The following is a 23,988-nucleotide window of genomic DNA, read 5'->3' as shown; positions in this document are numbered from 1 at the left end:
TAATAGTTTTTATTTTTAAAAGAGGAATCTCCTATTGCTTTCATAAGAAGCTATTTTTAAAAATTATAGGTAAGGGCCTGGAATTTGGCCTAGTGGTAGAGTGCTTGCCCAGTATGCATGAAGCCTTGGATTCTATTCTTTGTTACCACATACACAGAAAAGGCTGGAAATGGTGCTGTGGTTCAAGTGGTGGAATACTAACTTTGAAAAAGCCCAAGGACAGTCTGAGTTCAAGCCCCAGGATTGGCAAAAAATAAATAAATAAAAATAAAAATGGACAATGGGAGGTAGTAATTAACTGTACAGGCAGCATCCCCTGCCTTTGTGAATCTTCATACACTGCTACATTTTTTGTAAACTCATATGTACCCACAACTATGATGACAGACATTTTGAGGCCAATTCCAACTTTAACTACATTAACTGGAGTGGGACAGACAGGAGAGAGATTTGTTAGAATAAGCATTGATACCAAGACCTTTCTCAAATTACATGTCTTGTAGATTCTACAAATGGCAGTTGCCTGAGCTCCATCAAGTCCATTAATGTTGCTTGTTTGGCTCATGTGGTATTAAAAAAAAATTAACAAGCTTCCAGTATTTACAAAATCAGGAGTTTTCCCACTTAAATCTCCTCCCACAAGATTTTTAATTCATTTTGAAAATATATGACCAAAGTATTCAGAACGGCAAAGTGCTGGATGATGGCCGCTATTCTAGATGAATCTGTGTTCCCTTTGGGTAACCTCCACTTTACTCATGCATGTTCTCTACCTGGCACTAGTTGGCATTAGAATTTGTAACCCTTGGTTCCTGGGATCATTGATTAGCATTGTCTAGAGAAATTGAACATTCCTCTCTTAGCTAGGGGACTGAGAATGTTTCTGTAGAACTTGATTCAGTAGCTAACCACTTACATCCCTTAGTGTATTTAATGTCCTAGTGGTCATAAGAGGTGGAAGTCAAGATCAGTTTCCTGGCTAGTGTTACTCTAATAATCTTGGATCCTTCTAAGGTAATATTTCCTGCCTTTTCTCCTTATGTCAACTAGAGGTTTTGATTCTGAGCATCAGAAACAGTTTCCTTGAATATTGGCTAACTGAAACCATCAGTAGAAAAGAGAACCATCTGAACTGAGAAAGTTCAGGAAACCAGGAACACTTTGAGGACCATATATGGTAGAAGCAATGGATATTGATAAGTTTTTACTGGATTTTTTACCTCTCTCTTTGTCATTCCTATCAAAAGTCTAAAGTTCTAAAAAAGGGAATCAGGGAGACATCCTTGATAGTAGAGGCAAGAACACCTTGGTTGACCATCTCTTTAAATCCACAGATAATAAAATTTTTCCCAAGAAGAGAGCTGAATCTCTTTTTGGACAAAGGGATACAAGCAATAGAAATAATAAACACTATACTTGTCTTAGGTGATCATAAAGATATTAAGTAAATGCTCTAAGATGCTATCAAGGAGTAAGGAAGTCCTGTTTCAACTTAATGAGAACCAAATTATGAATCTACTCTGTACATATCAGTTAGAAAAGGAATATATTGAGTGATCAAACATAGAAAGTAATAAGCCCATCCCGTTTAGCCATTACTTCATGTATAAAATCTCCAAGGAACCTATACTAATTTTAAAAGTAACAAAATCTAAAGGTGTTTGCTGAGCTGTCATGTTCTGGATGATTTTTGTGCTTTTTGTGCTCTCTCTCTCTCTCTCTCTCTCTCTCTCTCTCTCTCTCTCTCTCTCTCTATATATATATATATATATATATATATATATATGATCTTGGTTTGCAAGAAGCAAGGGAATGAGTAAATCATGTTCTTCTTTCCCCTTCTCCCTGCCCCCAAATCATTGGCCTGGGTAGATATTGAAAGTAATGATTCAAATTAGAGAGGCAGAATAGAAGGCCTCAGCTGGGTGGCAGGAAACAGAGAGAAAAAGTCAGCGCCTGCTCTTTTTTAAAAAGGCAAAACAAACAACTCACAGTGAAGTGTACGTGAAAATCATTTCTAATAATAGCTCATGGTAGGCAATTCCCATGGGGGGGAAAAATCATTGGTGTGCTGAGAAAATTAGAGAGAATTCACAGTGTCTTGATGTGTTACTCTAGGCCATGGAGCTTTAGAGTTTACCTTATGTGCCATGTACATTGATTAGACACAAAATATATGCTGGCCATTTTTGACCATCATTTACTGTATTGATTTGTTAGCAGGGGAACTGTAATAAAAAAGCCATTGATTTACTGTCCTTATTTGCTTATGGGCTTTTTTATTATTAATTTTTCACTTTTCTTTCTCTTTTGGATCATTTCTTGTAGACAAATGCTGTGCTTCATGAAGTGAAAAGAGAGGGGCTCCCTGTGGAACAAAGAAATGCAATCCTGACTGCCATCCTGGCCTTGCTCACCACACGCCAGAACCAGAGGAGGGAATGGCATGCCAGGTTAGTTCTGTTAGGAAATGGGATTTGTTGTCTCTGACAAACAAGAGCTATATTTGGCTAAGCCTTTCCTTACAGCCAGTATTTAAGGGGCCATGAAAAATAAGCAAGCTGAAGACCTTTTCAGCTAGTTAGCTTTCCTGCCCGCGGTAACCTACATTCATTGTAATAACCCATGACGTCGTCTGTATGTGAATGTGTTTTATCCCTGAGTGTAACATTCAGCATACATGTTTGCATCTTGAGCATAATGTAATATAAGTACCTGAAGCCAAAGAGCCCCATTCAATCAGCAATCCAAAAGTCTCGCATTGCTATTTTGTTAGGGCAGATCAATGCCTAGGAAATTTACACAGTAACTGTCACTGGAGGAAGGGCAAATTATTTGAAAGTAGTCTGTTTATTAACTCCTTTTTAGAATTGACCAAGTAGAAATTACTTTTGCTTCCACCTAGTTTTTTTCTACATGGCAATACTACCATGGTTAGTTAGGAAGCTATTGTGGGTAGAAAGTTTGTAGAAGGCATACATTTTTATAGAATGGTTGCTTGCATAGTTTATGTCATGTTACTCTTTCATTTTAAAAATAATTGATATGCAAAAGGTTAGAGCTACTTGTAGTTTGTAAAATTACTGAATTATCATTGGTCTCGAAGCAAGAGGGTGAGGAATCAGGAAGATTATACTGTATTTTGTCTCAGAGTCTTATTTGGTACATAAAGGTTGTATGTGCCTGGGTGTCAAGAATATTTGATAGTCATAATATTCTCCAAGTGGCTTCATACAACAGAATTTACAATAATTGATAGCTTTGCTAGTAATAATTATCATAAACATAGATTTGTTGGAACAAGGCTGAAGAGTGTTTTCCAAAGAAGGAGACAATATGAGCTATTGATTCTGATCAGATATCAGAAAGCTGTTCCTTCAATTATGTTTATTATCTGTAAATTCAGAATTGTGTTTAAATGGTCATTTAAAAATTCCCAGCATTTTTCCTCTTTTTACAATGTGGTCATAATATATGACATAGTTTCAACTGCTTTAGTGACTGATTTCCAATTGAATGTTTAATAAGTAATTTAAAAACATTCTTTATATTATAAGTGCTATACTTATTAAAGAATATATATATCTGTATTAAATTATAGAATATCAGTGTAGGAGCACCAACAAGGTTTCTTTATCTGTGGCATTTTCTTGCTTCCCCATGGTGATTCTTATAAAATAGGAAAGGGAAGCAGAAAAGATTCCTTGCAATCTCCCTCTGGGTCCCTCCAAAGACAGCAGGAGATGTGGATGTTGAGAATGGCTTTCTTTTGTTGAGTGCATTTGGTTTGTTAACAGTAATTTCCTATGTCTCCAAATCATCAAACGATGTGGCCAGAGTGGCCTGTTTCACAGGAGTCTGGTCTCAGCATTTCTGGCCCTTACTGCTAACAATTTAATCAGGAGCTGGAGCCAGTGTTGAAGTTGATGTAGTCTAGCATCTGAAACAAAAATTCTCAAGTCCTTTGTGGCAGGGGAGGAGGAGAGAAAGCGCCCAGCCACTGACATTGTGCAGACTCCTTTAAAACCAAACACCTGAAAGAAAATTTCAAGAGGGCGATGTCTTGAGAGCTCAGGAGGCAAAGTGTCCTCAGAGTATTAAATAACCATAATCCTTCCCCCTCCCCTTTTTACCCTCATTTGATGTTTCCCATCCCAGTGCCCTATCTAAAAGACTCATCCATATGATCTGTATAAACAGACGATCACCATATCCCTCTCTTTTCCTCATCAAAGCATCATCTGGCTGTCTGGACTAGGGCAGTGGCTTGGTTAGCCATCCAGCATGTAGTGGTAAAAGTTATAAAACATCCACAGCAGTGCTTCCCTTGCTGCCTGTGTTTCAGAGATTGGCCTATTGTGTACTTTGGAATTATACAAGGAAAAATGTGCTTTGACAGAAAATAATTAGCACTCACCAAAGGCCAAGCAATAGGTTACAGCATTTTACTTTCATCAAAGCTATCAGGGGATCAGTTAGATTAGATAATAGAAATTTTTTTCCTCTGAAAGTTACATACAGATGACTCTAATTATCTTCTATTGCACATTAGAGAATGCATTATGAACTGTACAACTTCAAGAAATTTGGGTCAGCTGAGACTTTGCAGCTGGCAATAACTTTAGCGTAAGTCTACTATAATAAACCCTCTCACCAGCAGGTTCATTTGTGATCATGATATGAAGGAGAATATTTCGAGGAAACTTGTAACTTAGCTATAAAATATTTGTACCTCTTTCAGGCCAGATACCAAGCCATTGTTTGGGATTTACTAGCATTTCTTAAACCAAACACATATGTTCCCTGTAATTTAGCTTCTTGAACAAAGTGTCAATTCTGCAATGACTCGGGGTAACCGAGTTTGTCACAGTGTCACACAACCCTGTGATTCCAGAGGCACATCTGAGTGCTGTGGGTTTCCTTCCCCAAACTCGGTAATCCTATAAACAGTCCTCTCCAAATAGGCTTATTAGGGCTGTCTATTCACTTCCCCAGAGTTGAATGATCCAAAGTACATCAGGAGCCGCTGTGTGAATGCAGGGTAAGTGTTAACAGAAGTGGTACAGAATTTCTGAAGATTTGGCTTTGTTTATACAGTCCACTCTGCCTGATGGACAGCTTGTTATAGCTTTTAAAGAACTGGGCAAGCCCTCTCATCTGACCCCTTCTTGACCTCTGTAGCCCAAAGGTCAGTCTGCAGCTAATAAACTCAAAGGTTCTTAGGGTCTACTGTAGGAAAAGGCAGAAAAAGAGCAGCTGCAAGGACTGTGTATCCCAGGATCTGCTGCTTTAGGGTCAGTCTTGATAATGAAAATGATTACCAAATTATATGGAAGTTTAACCGCAATAGTGAGAGAGAGGAGGGTGGAGCCCAGCGTATTAGGTTTGATAAATGAACTGTGAAGAGGCCCATCTGGCTCTCAACATCTTTTCTCCTCCTCTTTCCCTACCAAGGGGAAACATTTTAAAATAACAGCAGTACATATAGGCTCAATGACCCATGCAAGGAGCTGGAATGGATTAAGATTTAATGGTGACAGTGGAAGGAATTATCATTTGAAACATGCACCCAAAAAAAAAGTACAGTTCAATGTCCATGCCTGAGTTATTTTTTTAAATAAAATATTTTAAAAGTGCCTTCATTTATATTCTACACCATCCTTAGCATCTTATCCAGATTACTGAAAAATTGAAAGGTATTGTTTTTCATGAAATAAAAATAGAACTTTTTATCATAAAATCATACATTTTGATTCAACTTGTTCAGTTTCAATGATGTAGGTCAAACGAATGTTGGAGTTTTTTTTCACACACACACACAAAATTGGTGTCAATTTTAGTGTCTTGGCATTGGGATTTTTTAGTATTCGCCCAGAATAGCTCATGAACTCTGATTTGTTCCTAACTATGACTGAGCAATGTTTCTGTGAAGACGAAGAAAGTACAAAATGTTCATTGAGTAGATTATGTTTATTCTTACCTGTATTATCTTTTTCATAGAAAGGTAATTCATGCCAACAATGCCTAAGTCACTAGTTCCTTACTGTCATGAGGATAATCTACTTAAAGCCATGAACTTGGACTGTCCAAGTTTCAGACCAATGGCACTAAGACCATGAAGTTCTGCTTTCCTACAAGGGTAATTGATAAGTATATCATGACTGAACTTTGTGAAGCGAGATAGTTTTACCCATTACACATTTTATGTATGTTTATGTGTGTGTGTGTGTGCGCACGTGCGTGTGTGTGCTTATGCTTGTGCATGGGTACACACTCAAAGGAGAGTGAGAATGAGAAAGTGTGTATTTACAGTGTGCAAAATGCTGCACGGGATGCATGTGTTAAGCATCCAGTTTTAGGGTTTACCTGATGGTAAGGGTGTCAGAAGTTCCTAGAAGGAGGTGATGGAAAAGAAAGTGGTGGAGCCATTTGTTAACACTACAGAATTGCTCTGACCTGCTCAGGAAACTATTTAATTGTAGCTGTCATGGTAGACTAGGATTGTTGTGGTATGGAAAACCCCTTATACTGAGCTACAATGTTTACATAATAGAAGCCTCACTCAGTCTGTAATTATATTAAAAATAGAAATGAAAAGCTTCTAAACACTACCCAAAGTTAGCTTATTTTTCATCTTGACTGTATATGTACATGAGGATTTAGAGTAAGCATGAAGCTGGGTAAATGATACTGAGGAATACTTAGAGAATTAACTGTGCTTTTTAACTTTAAAACAATGGTTCTCATTTTGCGATATATAAGGTGCAGATAGAAAATGTAAGACAAAAGTAAACCATTAGGTTTTTGAGATGTAACTCACTACTACAAATTTCATCTGACATAAATTTAGCATTTTAATGTGTACATTTTACTATCTACATATGATACCATCACCACTATGTACCAGCAGAATATTTCCATGACCTCAAAATGAAGTCTTGTGTCTGATATCCATTCTTAATTTTTCATTTCTTCACAGTCCCTGATAACCACTAATCTACTGTTTATCTCTTTAGATTTGCCTATTCTGAACATTTTTTATAAATAGAACTGTACAATAGGCCGTTTTTAGTGCTCTGCTTCTTCCCTTTACCATAATGATTTCAAGGTACATCTGTTTTACAGCATGTATAGTCTTCATTCCTTTTTGCTGCTGAATAATGTTCTGTTGTATGACTTATATTATCTACATTATTTACATTTTATTTATCTAGTCATCAGTTAGTGAACATTTGGATTGACTTACATTTGGGCTTTGTGACTATTCATGTTTAGAGTTTGTATGTTTGTGTGTGTGTGTGTGTGTGTGTGTGTGTGTGTGTGTGTATGCATGTGTTGGTCCTGGAGCTTGAACTTAGGGCTTGGTTGCTATCTCTGAGCTTCTTTTGCTCAAGGCTAGTACTCTACTACTTGAGGCACAGCTCTAGTTCTGGCTGTTTTGTAGTTTATTGGAGATAAGAGTCTCGCAGACTTTCCTATCCAGGCTGACTTCAAATGGCAGTCCTCAGATGTCAAACTCTTGAGTAGCTAGGATTGCAGGTGTGAGCCACTGGAGTCTAGCTATGTTTACAATTTTTTTTTTTTTTTGCCAGTCCTGGGCTTGAGCTCAGGGCCTGAGCACTGTCCTTGGACTTTCTCAAGGCTAGAACTCTACCACTTGAGCCTCAGCACCACTTCTGGCTTTTTTTCTATGTATGTGGTACCAAGGAATCGAACCCGGATCTTCATGCATGCTAGGCAAGCACTCTACCACTAGGCCAAACTCCCGGCCCCATATGTTTACAATTTTTAAGTAATGGCTTTTAGTTCTCTTTGGTGTTATATTTACTCCATTTCCTCTGACTCAAAATACCTGAGGCTCGGTGTTTTAATAAAGAGGAGAGGTTAATTTACTCATAGATCTGGAAGTTCAGGGGCATGGTGTTGGCCCCAGCTTGGCTGTAGGACAGGTTTCATGGAGGATAGGATCACAGTAGTGAGATACATGAAAGGAGGAGAGATCACACAGCAGGAGTGGAAACTTGAGCCTGTCAAGACATTTTGCTTGGTGAAAGGGGTGTTCTAAGTAGAGCTGTGGCTAAATTACATCTGTGCCATTCCTGCATCACTGTAGTAAGGTTTATTCTTTTCTGGTTTTGCAAATGGCCTGGTTTATTTATTCCTAGAGATTCTCTATATATGTCTTCTACCTTTTCCTTACATGTCTTACATTATAGTATCTCTGAGCATTGCAACCAGGCTGGAATGTGGCCTGTCTGAATGGCAGCTGTACACTTAAAGCTCCCTAAATTTTAGGAACCAGAAAAACTTACCATGTATAAGTTTATTTAAGGAGCCTGAAATAGTGCAGAAGACAGAAATATCTAGGTCAGTTTCCTAGGAAAGACTTTGGTATTGCTTAATTCCAGTTAAAAATGAGTCTGTCAATCAAAATAGTTGAGCTTCATCAGTCCAATACCCTTTTTACTGACAAGACAACCAACTATTATCATCTTCCTATTCTCTGTTTCCCCTCTCCTCTACCATCACCTCTTGATGACACTCAGGCATCTCTGGCATGCCTTCAAAATCAGTTTGTTAGAACCTAGAACTTGTAATAAATAGAATATACTTTTCTAAGTTAATCAGCTTTAGGACTTTGACCTGAGCCTAAGAAAGCAGTTTATATAAGTTACTTATGCATATCTACTCACTTCTAAGACTAACACACTGAGATTTTCTCCATGGGCATCTAGTCTCTCCTTTACATCTAGCCATTTTGGATTATACAAAATAAGACAATTAGCATAGTCTGGCTTAGCAGTTAGCTGTTATTTATTGAGTACTTACTATGTGCATGCAACTGTGCTAGACACTGTATCACAGTAATATGACATGTCTCTCACTTCTGAACAAATTTATCATGGAGTGAGTAGTTAACAGTGGCTAACACACACACACACACACACACACACACACACACATACACCCTTGTTTATATGTTTTCTCTACTGAAGTATGCACAGAACACTTGTCTGTTTGCTGACCATCTATAAAACTTGCACCCCAGACCTGCGCAACTTTTAGCCATCCCCTGCATTCTACCAACAAAAGACCAGGTCACTCTGTTCAACATGTGCTCCTAGCATCTAGAAAAGTGTGCATAACATTCATGTAGTTGCAAAAACAGCTTGGTAATAGCACATGAACAAATTGAAGGCCAATGGAATAGAATTTCTGGGTCTTCACCCAGATATGAACCCACAGACATCTAATCTTTTATAAGGGAGCTAAAAACACAGGATAGGAGAAAAATAGCCTCTTCAACAAAGGGTGCTGGTAGAATTGGTTATACACATGCAGAAAACTAAAGATTGATTCTTATATATCACCCTGTACCAGAATCAATTCCAAATGAGTCAAAGACCTTAGTGTAAGACCAGATGCCATGGAAATATTGCAGGAAGGGATAAGGGAAATGCTAGGGTTCCTTGACACAGGTCAAAACTTCCTATTGGCCAGAAATAACAACGAATCAAAGAAAGGCTAGTAAAATGAGTTTTCATCAAACTGAAGCATTTCTGCATGACAAAGTACATATCCAGCAAGATAAATAGAAAGCCCACAGAAAGGGAGAAGATCTTTATTAACTGTGCATCAGGCAGGGTCTCATATCTAAAATTACTTAGAGCTCAAAATTAGCCTTGCCAAAACCAAATCCACCAAGAAACAACAACCCAATTAATAAGCGGGCTCAAGACTTAAAAGAGAAACTTCTCCAAAGAAGAAGTAAAAATGACCAATAGGCACCTGATGAAATATTTGACATTTTTGGACAAAAAAGAAATATGAATCAGGCCAGGAGTTTGTCCCAGTGGTAGAGTGTTTGCCTAGCATGTACGAAGACCTGGGTTTGATTCCTCGGTACCACATACATAGAAAAAAAAAGCCAGAAGTGGTGCTGAGGCTCAAGTGGTAGAACTCTAGCCTTGAGAAAGTCCAAGGATAGTGCTCAGGCCCTGAGCTCAAGCCCAGGACTGGCAAAAAAAAAAGAAAGAAAGAAAAGAAAAGAAAAAAAAAAGGAAAAAGAAACACAAATCAAAACAATACTGAGTTACCACCTCATCCCAGTTAGAATGGCCATTATCTATAAAACTAATAATAACAGATGTTGGTCGGCCAAAAGGGAATGTTGTTGATGGGAACAAGTAAATTTGTTCAGCCACTCTTGGCAAGCAGTATGAAGGTCCCTCAAAAGACCAAACATAGATCTTTGGTATGATCAAGCAATTCTACTCCTGGGCATTAGTCTAATAACACACAAACAAGGCCACACTAAAGCAACTAGCACAACTATGTTCACTGCAACATTGTTTACCATAGCCAAGATATGGAATCTACCAAGATTCCCTTTAGTAGATGAGTGGATCAAGAAATATGATATGGAATTCTACTCATCCATCAGAAATAATGATATTGTATCATTTGTAAGGAAATGGAAGAATTTGGAAAAAATATAGTAAGTGAAGCAAGCCAGACCCAAAGAAACAAAGTTGCATGGTTTTCCTCATTTGTAATAACTAGAATATGTCTATATATCTACAAGTTAATCCAATGGTATGTAAAAGACAAATAAGTATACTTGGCCATGGTTAATTAAACAGCACTCAAGTATTCACACACTAAGAACAAAGGAGGATATTCCTAGGAGAGGATCACAATGGCTCAGTAGCTTTTTTTATTGTACTGTTTGAAATTATTTTTTTCTCCTTTGGTTTATTCCCTGTTGTCACTTTTTTATTTCTGTATTCTTTGCCTTGTATATAAGTTTATATGATTTGAGGAAGGGAAGGGGAATCACAGAACTTTTCAACATGGGGGAGAAGGGGATGGGGAGAATTATTGGGAGAAAAATGAGGGAGGGGGTAACACTATTCAAAGAGAAATTTACTCATTACCTTATTTATGTGACTAACACCTCTGTATATTACCTTTAAAGTAAAATTCAAATTTAAAAAAAGGAAAAGAAAATTATATGGCATTCAGACTTATTGACCGAGTGGAAGAACCTAACCTGACCCATCCTTGTATTCATAAATACTTTGTGTTCCTTCTTAATTGTGAGGAAGATACTTTCTTTTTTTTCCCCCTAACTTTGCCAAGGGAAGAAACCTTGAAACAGAAAGTTAGTTATTCATCTAACTTTGCCTGGGGCAGAAACTTAGCACTGAAAGGAAGGAGAGATCTTCTGTACACCATTCTCTGGTCTCTCCTTTCACCTGTAGCCATCCTGGATTATACTCAAAACTGACAAATCAGTTCAGCCCAGTTTTGTAATTAGCTTAAATGCTCAAGGCCCATGACTGCACCTGATCCTTCATTAATAGACTGAGCAAGAAAGGATGCTTTGTGCACAGGCTAACTTGGGAACATGAAGAGCAGAACAGCAAGGCAGTGGGGCTGGGACCAGAACTAAGACACAGTCTCTTGCTTTAGACAGTCATTTCTGAGGTCCTTCACTTCACTATTAGAAGTGAAATAAAGCTTGGTGAAGAAAAACTTGTGGAGATAGAAAGGGTCATAAAGGCCTCTCTGAAGACATGCCTCCAAATAAGTGGATAAGATTTCAGCCTGTAAGGAACAAAGCTAAAGCTAATGTGGCTTTAAGTCTGTGTTTCACCAGCTCCAGGCCTTTTCCTGGTCGCCTTCTGTGTCCAAGTACCACAATAGTGCAGGCATGAACATTAGCCTTGATGACTTGGAATTTGGGTCCAAAATTCAATTCCACTATAAGGAGTTGTGGTCACAAAAGTGGAGCCATTGGCCTTGGGGATGGGCTCTGGGACAATTAGATTGATGTAGTTTTCCACAGGGACAACCTGTGACCACATCGCCTGACCATGTTGGGTGATAGCTTTACAACACTAGGTTAAGGATATATTTTCTGACACTTAGCTCACTGAGCATTAGGAAATATGGCAGCTGTAGGTTAACCCGCTATCCATGCAGCAAGCAGAGCTTGTTTGCAGTATTGGGGTGGGAATGAGGAATAAGCAAGAGAGAAGTAGACAATGGGAGGTCAATGGTCTGCTAATTGCCATTGATGTCCTTTTAAAAGGTATCTGTTCCTTCTTTAATAATTGCAGGCTCTGATTTCTGCTGCCCTGAGAGGAAGCATGTCTTTTGTGTCTCCAAACCAGATTACTCCATAAAACCTGATAACTCCATAAAACCTCCTCATAAATGTGTAGGAATTGAAACATTGTATAAATTTAGAACAAGGATTAAATGAGTCAAGAGATAGAGTTACCCCCCCCCCAAATAGCAAGTTATCTTATGGAGGCAAGTGTTAATGTTATTACCATTGTTACTGTCATTACTTGAACAGTTTTATGGGAAATAAAGGCCAATTGATTTTTCCTCATCTTATTTATAAAATCAACACGTGGGTTTCAGCAGGAGCAGTGGATGTAGCAGGTCACTGATTGTAATTAGTTGTTATCTGCTTCTTATGTGTAATGACATTTTTTTTTTTTGCAAATACTTACTAAGGACTTACTATTTTCCAAGCACTGTTCCAGACTCTGAGAATACAGCAGTGAACCAAGTGAAGAAAATTTTTCTGTCATGGATGTAGTATTCATACTAATTGACTGCCATGAGAGCTGTTTCCTTCACTGGAACACTGCAAATTTTATGCTGAATCTTGTGTATTGTACAACAGACAATTAAATCCAACATACTGTTGGGGAAAAGCTTTTTTTTTTTTTTTATAAAATATCCTCTTTATAATCTTTACCCGAAAGGGATCATCTGTAGCTGTAGTGTAATTATGTTTGCAAAGTCTTCATGGGTATGTTTGAAGAACCCTGTTCTAGGGAATCCTCCTGAACAGCTATTTTTTTTTTTTTCAAATTGGCCATGAGGCATGAACTCAGCCTGGGTACTGTCCCTGAGCTCTTCAGCTCAAGGCTAACAGCCTACCCTTGATCCTCACTTCCTACTCTCTAGAGGTTAATTGGAGATAAGAGTCTCGGGTCCTTTTGTGCCCTGGCTGGCTTTGAACCTTGATCCTCAGATTTCAGCCTCCTGAGTAGCTAGGATTACAGGTATGAATCACTGCGCCTGGCGACTACACTGCTTTTTCTATTATCTACTCTGGTTCCCAGTTACTTTTCTAGGACATGTATCGTTTAAAAAGTCTGTAGGAAGACTTAAATTCAGGCCATGTTATTATATTAAGAAATCTCCCTTAAGAGAGAAAGCTAGAGAAGCCACATCTATGTCATAGGTGGTAGTAATTGTAAATGATAATGCACTCAGGCCTCATCAATGGTTTTATTGTTTCTCTCACTGATGAGAGTCACATGTTGATTCTGCAAATTTTATGTATGACATGCCTTCTTGATACTAGGTATTCTAGTAGTCCCTCAGGCTGTATTGATGAGTAATTCTTGATTAGGGGAAATGGATTCTCCAGTCCAGAATAATAAATACTGTGAAAGAGATTGAATCATGATTCCATGAAAACCCAGGTCCCAGGGAAAGGAGAGGAAGTTTCTCCTTAAATGTTCTTTTGTGACTCACTGTATGCCAGCTACTGTGTGAATACTGACCCAATGCCAAATTGTGTTTGTAAAAAGTGATGGCATGAGGCTATTTGTCTTTGAGTGAAAGTGAGATATAGAAGAGAATTTTGTGTGCATTTGTGGACTACTGGATGAAATTTGTGCTGTTTGTGCTACCTTTTTTCAGAGTGCCAAGTTCTCAACATTGAGCAGGAAGAAAAAGTAGTTTTCTCTCAGAGTATACTTCAGTAAGATGAAATAGTGGTTAGTTGTATAGTTTCTGAAACAGATTGCATAGGTTTGGATCTACTTCTATAACTCTAGACAAGTTAAAATTACAAATTATGCCTAGACAATCCCTTTGAGCCTCAATTTTCTCATTTGGGATTTGCCTAGGGAATGATAATTGTAAATTTTATTTTATAGGTTTGATATAGCTATTCCATGTATAATTCCCAGAGCAACTACCAGAAATGTACTGGTATAAAAATTGCTGCTATCATTAGATCAAAACAAAGAAGTCAAGTATAAATCCATACCTTCTCATTCAAGCTGTCTCTCCATTGGGAGTGTAGCCCCCTGCAAAATCCTGACCTTTTAGTAGGTACTCAGTATTGCCGAAGTAGTACAGGGAGGAACTCTAAAAGGAAATTATCCTAGGACAGGCCCAGCATAATCTCACAGGATTGACTGCATACAGTGCTGTTTCCAGACTGGATCCCATCCCCAGTGAGCTGTAGGAATGTGGCTAAGCTGTCACAGATGCATTGGACCCTTACAACATTGCCCCAAGCAGGGACTTTATGCAGGTGAATCTGAAGTCAGAAGATATCTTCCAGATTTGAGAAGGTATGACCCCCTAAGTTAGATCCCACATCACAGCCAAAGGTACCCAATTGCTCTCTTCCTTTTTCTTCCTCTTTCCTTGAAATCAGCAATGGAACCACTTTAAACAATAACAGGTAACTTTTACTGAGGATTCCCTGTGTGCCAGGAAGATTTAGAAATCCTTTCTATAATGAGCAAAGCAGGAAATAGCTTGCCCACCCCCACAACTAGTACATAGTGGAGATATTGAAAGCAGAATGGTCCTGTTCGCCTGCTATCAGCAGCAGAGCCTTGTCAGCCACTCATGGTTCAATAAAAACTTTATTCTCACAATGCAGGGCTTAGAGGCCTTCTAGCAACCTTTCCAGCCTGGAGATAAACAGGTGCATCTAGAAATAGTTGTTCCCTCTGCCACCTGAACAGGTTTCACACTCTTAGTTGTGGATGTATCTCTCTCTAGAAGGCAGTTCTCAGATCATGCTTTATACATCACTCTATGTTGGAGGAAACTTATTACCTTTATAACTATATCATTTCTTTTATATTGGTTACAGTCTTTTAGAAGGCCAAAGAGCAGGGTTGAAGATGAGAACATCAAAGTTTAGCCTCCAAGAATCTGTAAATTCTCCAAGTCTAGTAATTTTGGGGCTGTGATAGTCAAGGCCTATTTGACTAGTTGCCCTCAAGGTGCAAGGGGAGCAATTTATCTACTCCATCACAGGTTGATAACCAGCTGTATGGTATGTTTATAGCTAGGAAACAATTCACTGCACATGAAGAAGAGTAATTTTATTCTATCTCAGGGGATTCCCCAGTGCATTTTACAAATTTTCTCTGTAATGTATATTTCAGGTTATAGATAAAAGTTTAGCTCTGGCTTTCACTTGAAGAGATAGAGGGGGAGGGGAAAAGGGGGCGGGAATGTCTGTTGGCCTGTAGGGGACACTGTTGCATCATTTATCAGAATTTTCAAGCATCTTATCCCAGGATGAAAAACAAAACAAAACAGAAAACAAAAACAGGCCAGTCACCTTAAAGTTCCTTATTAAAATTATGTGACTACAGCCAGGTGTTGAGGGCTTATGCCTGAAATCCTAGCTACTCAGGAGGCTGAGATACAAGGATCATGGTTAAAAGCGAGCCAGTAGGAAAATCCATGATACTTTTATCTCCAATGAAGCACAAAAAAACCAAAAACCAAAAAACAACAACAACAAAAAAACTGCAAGTGGAGATGTGACTCATGTGGAAGAGCAGTAGTCACAAGCCTCAGGGACAGTACCCTGGACCTGAGTTTAATACACATAGCTACACACACATGTACATGCGTGCACACACACACACACACACACACACACACACACACACACACACGAGTATGATTGGGTCCACTGTGTTTAGAATATTCTCAGATTCTCCAGCATTACCAGTGTTTTGGTATACAGGCACAAAAAGCAATAGTTTAGTGTTTCTAAGCTAGAAGTGACTGACATGACCCTTCTGACTAGCTTTCTCTCCATACTCTCCACTTGGACAGGGTGCTGAGGTTACTATTTATGTTAATAAATCTTTAGGCTTTATTGATCATATTCATTGCTTAATAGACATGCCTATGTCCAGTTAAAATGCTCAACTCTATGATGCATATAAGTAGATACTTTAAATCCTAGAAATGCATTTTAAAAGTTCTTATTCTGTTCTTGTATTCCTGTTTCTTTTTGTTGACTGGGAAGGATATATTTTACTGAAAACATGAGGCTGTGTCTTCAAGGAAGGCTTCTGTGGGGTCTTATATGAAGTCCAACAAGTGTATGGTCCAATGCCCTGATAGCTCTTAGTTTTGTGTGCTTCTCTTTCCAGACTGTTGACCACTGTGAACTATCCAGGTGTCTCATAGTCTTGCCAGCACCTTCACTTCCTTTCTCATCTCTGTTCTTCTCTATCTGAAAATGGGCCCTGCAAGGTCATAGTGATTAACACTCAGAAAGCCTGTATGCTATGCGCTGAGGCAGTGTACACATGGTAGCATGGTTAGCTTGCTTTGGCTCCAGTGCACCATCAATTATGCCGCGTGTTACATCCAGTTGTGCTACCCTCCCAGTGTTAATTATAACCTACAAGACTGTTACAGTTAATTTTATGGCAAGCATATTGTCTCTTCAAGGCTCCACAGCAGCTCATAAATTATCTTGAAGGTAAAATGTAACTTGGGGAACTAGTTATGAAAATTCCATCCATCTCGCTTAGGAGCTGCAGCTGCTACTGTCAGCTGCCTCACTGCTGCATTGTGAAGGAATTATAGTGGGTCAAGTTTAAGAGGGGAAGCCCAGGCTGTCACTGAGGAGAAAGGCTGTCCTGGCCCTGTCAGACAAGTACCTTCTGCCAATCCCTGGTGGTTTCATTTTGCAGGCAGGAAGAGGCAGGCAGCGCAGGTGGACGGTCCCCAAGCTGTCTGTATTCATTACTTTACAGAAACTTGTTGTAAGTAGGCAGGACCAGAGACCTTTCCTCTTCTCTGTTGTCATGATGTTAGGCATCATCTACAAAGTGTGAGAGAGATAACTTTATAACTAATTGTAGCCTCAGCTCAGGAGCCCAGGCCAGTAGATAGAATCTCACACTGGCAGCACCTCCCACCAGCCCCTTACTGGCCTTCTACTTGCATAGTAATAGCTATCTTGCAAAAAGCCCTTGGCTTGAGCAAGCATTTTATTTGTGGTTGTTATTTTTCATATAATCTGATAAAATGAGATTTCACTGTGAATGAATGTACTCTAAAATTGCCTGCTAAATAAATTAACAGGTTATCTTATTGGGATAATAAACATACTCCTTTTCTGTTTCCTCACATGAAGTATAAGCTTTACATTTCAGCCCTCGGGGCTTTAGCATTATTATTTTTAATGACTGAACACAAGTCTTTCATTTAGCTTGTTTGTATAGTTACTGTAAATGATCTTTCTGCTGTTGGTTCTTCATTTGAAATTCTGCATGTTATGCCAGCTTTAAAAGCTTTGAGGGGGCCTCTGAGAATTGGGAGTTGTATTAAGCAAGCATCTTCTAGCAGCACTGGAAACAGGCTATGGCAGAGAAGTCAGAGAAGGTGAGTTAAGAAAAGTACGCCTGCATCTTTAAATGTAAGTATGGGTTTGAGTGAAGCATAACAAGCAGTGCTAGCCTACCTGACAAGTTGAGAATTCTGCAGTGTAAATAATAGAGCCTTTGCCTCAGCTGCTGAGTTTCCCTATGTGCTTCTGGGCATTTTGATGGAGTTCATACTTCTACTTACTTTTGTACCTGTGGTGTTAAACATTACTGCCATTTGGCTGTGTAAATAAGAGGAGGATACCTGGTATTGAGGATTAGCAGAGCACATGAAGTGGTGAAATGGTGCCCAAATGAGAAAGTATTCTTCCAGGCTCTTGATAATAGGAGTCTGTAAATTGTGTATTTTTGTTTTCAGGTGAATGCTAGTGAATTCAGATCAGGGATTGAAACTCAAAATCTCCCTGGCAATACTCTGAATGAATTAAGCTACGGAGATGGGTTTGAGGTGAATGAGAAGTTCCTGATCAGTCTAAGTGGGGAGCTGCTTAACCTTTCAGGGAGGCAGGATCCATGTTTCCTGGGCCTCCCACATTTTCAAGAGAAATGGGAAATTTAGTCTATGTATATGGCTATGAGACCTCCCAACTATTTAGATGTTAGCAACTAATCCAAGTATTTGAAACTATTGTTCATACTAATCAAAATATGTTTGGAGGCTGGAGGGTATAGAAAGATAATGTATGTTCTAACTGCTTTCAATTAGAAGTCTTCTCATACTTTTTAGAATTTCTTTTCAATGACCTTGGCCAGGAGACCAGAACACAATCTGGATCCTGCCTCTTTGCCTCTGTGACATAACATTGTTTTGCTCTCTGTAGGATCTAGCCTGAAGGAGATATTTATGTACTTTAATTTTTTTTGCCTTGAACTTGGCAGTATTATATCTTTTTCCCCCCTCATTCAAATGTGAATGAGGTATATATGGTGCTCCTTGTCACCATAAAAAATGGTGTCTGTAAAGGGGCAATTTTGAAGGGTTTAGTTGTCAGAAAGGAAGTGCCAAGAAATTTGTAGTTTGTAGTTCTGTTACACCAAGGAGCTCTGGACTGTTCTAGTTCTTCCGTGGAAATCCAACTGTTCTCTCAGTGAATCTAGCACAAAGATGACATGTGGTCAGTGTCATCTTTTAGTCTCACTGCTCCAGATGAATGGCCACTTAGAAGTGTGGTTTGGGAAGTTGTAAATACATATGTGCTTGATCTTGTGAATAAGAGGAAAACAGAATGACTCTTGCTTTCCTTTATTAAAGAGAACAGAGTAAATCCAAGTCTTGGCTGCCACTGAAGTCAGCTGTTACGCATGCGTGGTTAAATTTCGTTGTAACTATTTCATAAGAATTGTAAGGATAGAGCCAGGTTGATATCACAGTCTCAACTATACCAAAGGAACCATTTCATTCAATTAAGCCAACATTTCTAAAGAACTGCAAATTTTTGTGGCAAAGTTAACTAAGGTCAGAAAATCTATTGGAAGAAATGTCTTTATCAGTGTTTATAAAGTCTGCATTTATGGATATTTCCATTTGTGCCCCCAAAAAAACAAAAGCAAAAAAAGTTCCCTTGAGACTTTATTTTGGTTAAATAAGTATAGGTTATGAAATGATCAGTATCCTAACTCAGTATCTTGGCAGCTTTTTAGGTAAATAATATCTTTTCCAAGAAATGTGTGTTTGAAAAAGGAAGAGGAAAATAAAATGGCAAACTGTCTCTGGGTTGCCATAAACTGATAGAATCCTAGAAACAGAAAGCAAAGACTAACAGTTCATTCATTCTTTAAGTAAATTACAGCTCTGTTAATTTATTTATTAATGTATGGGAGGTTACTGTGAAGAGCAAAATATTTATCCTAACTACTTTTCCTTTTTTTTTTTTTTGAGTAGAAGTTTATTTAAGCATACTGTGTCAAAATATCTGTGGACTTTAGAGGCATGTGGCAGAAACAAAATGAACAGATATTCACATTTTGTAGAAAACTTAATATGTGCTCACAGATGGTCCTGTTCAGGTGCTATTTTAATTATGAGGTAAAAAAACAGCCCCACACAGTAGGAAGTCGTCTTAATAAATGGAGTGGAGCTTTTGTCTTAAAGCGTCAAAAAGCCTTGTTACTGACATAGTCAAGCATTTGTGTTGTAGGGGAGAGTCTCAAAATGACCAGTATATTTAAGAAGGAAAAGTAAAGGAGTCTTAACACATGAGTATACTGGGAATATTTTTACATGTGTATAGCTTTGGACTTTCTTAGTATTGGTGATGGTTTCTCCTCCATTAAATGCCTACTTTAGATATGTTCATGGAATTTAAGGGAAAAACAAAACAAACTGCAAATACACTTTTTCTTTCTCTTCCTTTTTTTTTTTTTCTTGCCAGTTCTGGGCTTGAACTCAGGGCCTAAGCACTGTCAGGCTAAGGCTAGAACCCTACTACTTGAGCCACAGCAACACTTTGGGCTTTTTCTTATGTATGTGGTAACATGGAATTTAACCTGGGTCTTTGTGCATGCAGGCAAGCACTCTACCACTAGGCCAAACTCCCAGGCCCCATTCTTTGTTTTCTTTCCTTTCCTTTCCCTTTCTCTCTTTCTTTCTTTCACCTGAAGTTTTAACTAAGAGACTGGGCACTCTACCACTTGAGCCACAGTTCCAGTTTCACCGTGTGTGTGTGTGTGTGTGTGTGTGTGTGTGTGTGTGTGTGTGTGTGTGTGTGTGTGTGTGTGTGTGTGTGTGTGACTAAAGTTTAGCCTCCTGAGTAGCTGGATGTGAGCCACCAGTACCCCACTTTCTTTTTAAAATTTTAATCCCAAATGGAAGTATGTCTTTATTGTTCTTCAACTCACAGGAAGGACTGCTTTGCCCTTCACGTAATAGAATGTTCACAAGAACTAATAAGTCAATGATGCTGTAACTTACATTAATGACACAAGTAGAACAGCCTTCTTATGAAGTATTAGTAATATATTATAATAAGGTTTTACTGTCTTTGCCTTAGTAGGAAATTATATACCTGATGTTAATACCTCTGTGTCCTGACATACTTAATTACCCATGGATAATGGTTTTCCACCATTGATGTTGTGAGTGCTACAGCATTGTTACAGGAAGCTTATTAAGTGTTAGCAGATTTAGATGCAGTGCACCTATGTACTTTTCTACAGAATAAAAGCAGACAGCTGTGTTCTCCTTACCGTATTATACATCACATAGAAGGTCTCATTTATTATAGCCAGGCTAATGATGCAAGTGCAAACCTTTATGTCCAGTTCTATATCGTGATAATATATTTGCTGTAGAGATGTTAGCTTGGTTTTTGTAAGTAATTAATCTTTTCCCATACCAAATGTATCACATGAGAATGCGTTAGTTCGAGGGTCAAAGTGCATCTAAACCAGTCTGCAGAGACTGGATGAGACCTGCAGATAGAGTGCCAATTTTATTTTTTCACAGGAACCTTTCCAACAGGATGCTCATGTTACTGGAAATGTAGGTTAAGAGGGAACTGTTTCTAATCCTTACCACTGAGACAGGGATCAGTCGTAAATATGTGCTTAGCAAAGTAAGCTTAGTGACAGTCACCAATGTTCAGTCCCTCACCAAGGCCATTATCCACATGGATAGATGTCTGTCCAATCCACACTGCCTCCTAATTTACAGATAGTCATACCCTTCTGAAATTATGACTCCAGGGCAAGGCCTGGCTGAGAGCTTCCTAAAGTGCAAGACATACATTACTTTTGGTATATAAGATGATCTTTTAATACTCTAATAGATGCTTTTTTTGTTTTCATAGTTATGCATTTTACTTTTTTGGTGATGTCATATTTTTAAATTTACTCAGTAATTTTGTAATATATAATATAATACTATTATTAACTATGGTTACCCTGCTGTTTAGTAAGTCTAAAAAAATACTTCTAACTGAATGTACTTTTGCTTCACGCTAGAAAAGTATAGTCTGCGTATTAGACCCAGGATACTCAATTAAATTATTGAAGTTAAGACTAAGATAGAACTTTTTGTATTTTTTTAAAAGTTCATGTAAAGAACAATGCCAAAAATGTAATGATGGCTAAAAATAACATCATCAAAGCTTAGGAGATGCAGGCCTTTCAAACTAGAGGAGTCCAGGTAGCCAGGTTCTGTTGGCTCTTTGATCATGAAACGTTTTTCATATCTTGATGAATAAGGAAACCTTAGTCTCATCCTGATTCTAAAGAAGAAAAGTGGGAAACCAGAAAATGTACAATGATGTCATAAGCATAAGTAGCAGGCTATCTTGAATCTAGAACAGATACTTTAGAACTTTTATTTGAATGAGATGGATGGGGCAGGCAAGGAGTATGTTAGAATATTTTTTGTTTTGTTTTTTTTGGCTACTGGTGTCACATCCTCTGAATGTATATTGTTAGGGGACAAATAGCACATTTCTTGCCATAAAAAGTTCTAGGTTACAAAAAGAAAATCTTAAGTAGTTTCTGTACTTAGATAAGTATCCTAATTCTTTTCCTTGTTTACATCAAATATGTGTAAGCAGTTTTTTATCTGGTGAGAAATTTACAGTAAACTGTCCAGTTAGTTGTGTGGCTACATTCCCAGAATGTAGTGACAGAGTTAACCTCTGAGTTAATTTTGACTGCTTCTACGTGCTAAAATGAATGGAGGAACACAGACCATGGAACCAGGTGGGAATGCAGGTCTCCTAGGTCCCAGAGCAAGACCTTAACACATACTTAGAAATTTGGTGTCTGTTGATTTATCTTGATGTTAAAAGTGCCTGGAAAAAAGCTCAAACAGGCAAGCATTCTCATACTGTCTTTCTTATCTGACATTTTTCTGAGCCAAAGTGTGTCATTTTCTTAAGTAGTATTTATGACTAGTTACATTGCACAAGGAATTCTGACTTGAGGGAGGTACTAAGGTATGAAGAAATAGGTAATTGGGGCACTTAACCAAACCGTCCAATGAAAATTTCGAAGCCACACTCCCCTTGGGCTCAGAGTCATCACAAATGATTACATAAGAACTGTAAGATACCCAAAGAGGACAATTGCAGAATAGACTGGGTCAAAAGAATTTATATGTTTATTATTTCCACTTGGAACCGGGGGCTAAAACTTAATATCTTATACCATTGTAATCTACAGCCATTTAATTTGCCAACAAAACTTAACTGATCACAATCTGCAAATTCCTCCTCCATTCTAATCAAAACAAGGAGAATTTGGCTCTGGCCAGTAAATGTTGTCTACTTTTTATTGTTGGGCCCCACCACTTACTTTCTGGCAGGCTGAGATGAAACAGAAAGCTGATATTTGGAGCCACTGGAGTTGCAGGCCTTGTAATTTAGAAATATCCATTTTATCCCATGTAATTTCTTCCCTCAAGATTCCTCAGTCTAAATCTGATACAGGTAAGAGCCAAGACAAACAGTAACCATTTATAGTTACCCAGACCAGTTTAAATTTCACTCTAATGTAAAGCAAAGAGAGTTTTTGGCTTCATTTCAGGTGTGTAACAGGGGTAGAAAATGCATTTAAAATTTAGCAGCAAATGTTACCATATGTTTCCATAACAACTGCAAACTTTTATGTTAGAGAAGCAATAATATAAACAGGGAGGAATCTTGGAACAGTAAACTATTAATTTACCAAATATAAAAAATCCAGTATGAAGGAGCTTTTATAGCCACAGAAGCCAGGAGAGGCCCTGCGTCCTGTGAACTTCTCCATTATGTGGCAGAAAATGTTGCCGGTTAGTTTGAATGAGCAAATCTTTTAAAATTATAGGTACAGTGTCAATTCTCTACAGTGCATTTTTCTTAAACCATGTGTGGTGGTGCCAGCTATGGCTGATTTATTTTACTATATTGAACTAGTAAAGTGCCCTCTAGTAGCTGTCCCCACTGCACATCTGTAAAACAATTGCCTTCTTTCCCTTTACCTAGTGCTTCACACTTAATAACGAGGGCTAGGGTCTTGCAGGCAATATAGTTCCCCTAGCCGACTCTAATGGTTGGTAAAGAATGGATGCTCATAGACTGCCCATGTATATGAAAAACATTCACCACTTTCCCACTTACGCGTTCTGAGATATAAAAGAGATGATAGGAAAGTAGAAAAAATGGTCTCCTTTCCCACAACAATGAGAAGTGCTAGGTATGTAGCTTAGTAGTACAGAATTGCCTCGCATGCGCAATGCCATGGGTTAGTTCCCCAGCAGTACAAACAAACACGAAGGAAGAATTGACAAAGACAGTTTTTGAAATTTAGCCATATCTGGTTTATCCCTGGGGCAAAGCAATAATTATCCTTCAAGGGATGTGGTAGAAACATAGCAGTTGGTAGATAGGTGATTTACTTGTGATTTCTTAAATCTGCCTCAGTATACATAGGGTTGTGAGCAATATTTTCTAGAACTTCGCTGAGAATACTACCTCACCATTTAAAGAAAGATAATGCACCTTGACTATCCTGAAATGTGAGTTATAACTTTTATTGAACATACTGATCA

General features: G+C 38.3%; 1 protein-coding gene across 1 annotated transcript in view; it reads left to right on the top strand.

Moving 5' to 3' along the window:
- The window catches only part of Fto (FTO alpha-ketoglutarate dependent dioxygenase), a 370,741-nt gene that overhangs the window by 202,504 nt on the left and 144,249 nt on the right, over nt 1-23,988 (top strand). The window contains exon 8 of the mRNA XM_090357633.1: nt 2,329-2,453. Coding sequence (XP_090213759.1) covers nt 2,329-2,453 — 125 coding nt within the window. The remainder of the gene's footprint in view (nt 1-2,328; nt 2,454-23,988) is intronic.

This window comes from Megascapheus bottae, chromosome 24 (genome assembly GCF_031878675.1).
Source record: "Megascapheus bottae isolate mThoBot1 chromosome 24, mThoBot2.hap1, whole genome shotgun sequence".
In the NCBI taxonomy this organism is placed as follows: domain Eukaryota; kingdom Metazoa; phylum Chordata; class Mammalia; order Rodentia; family Geomyidae; genus Megascapheus; species Megascapheus bottae.
Note: the sequence above shows the minus strand (reverse complement) of the source record. Positions and strands in the feature narration are given on the sequence as shown.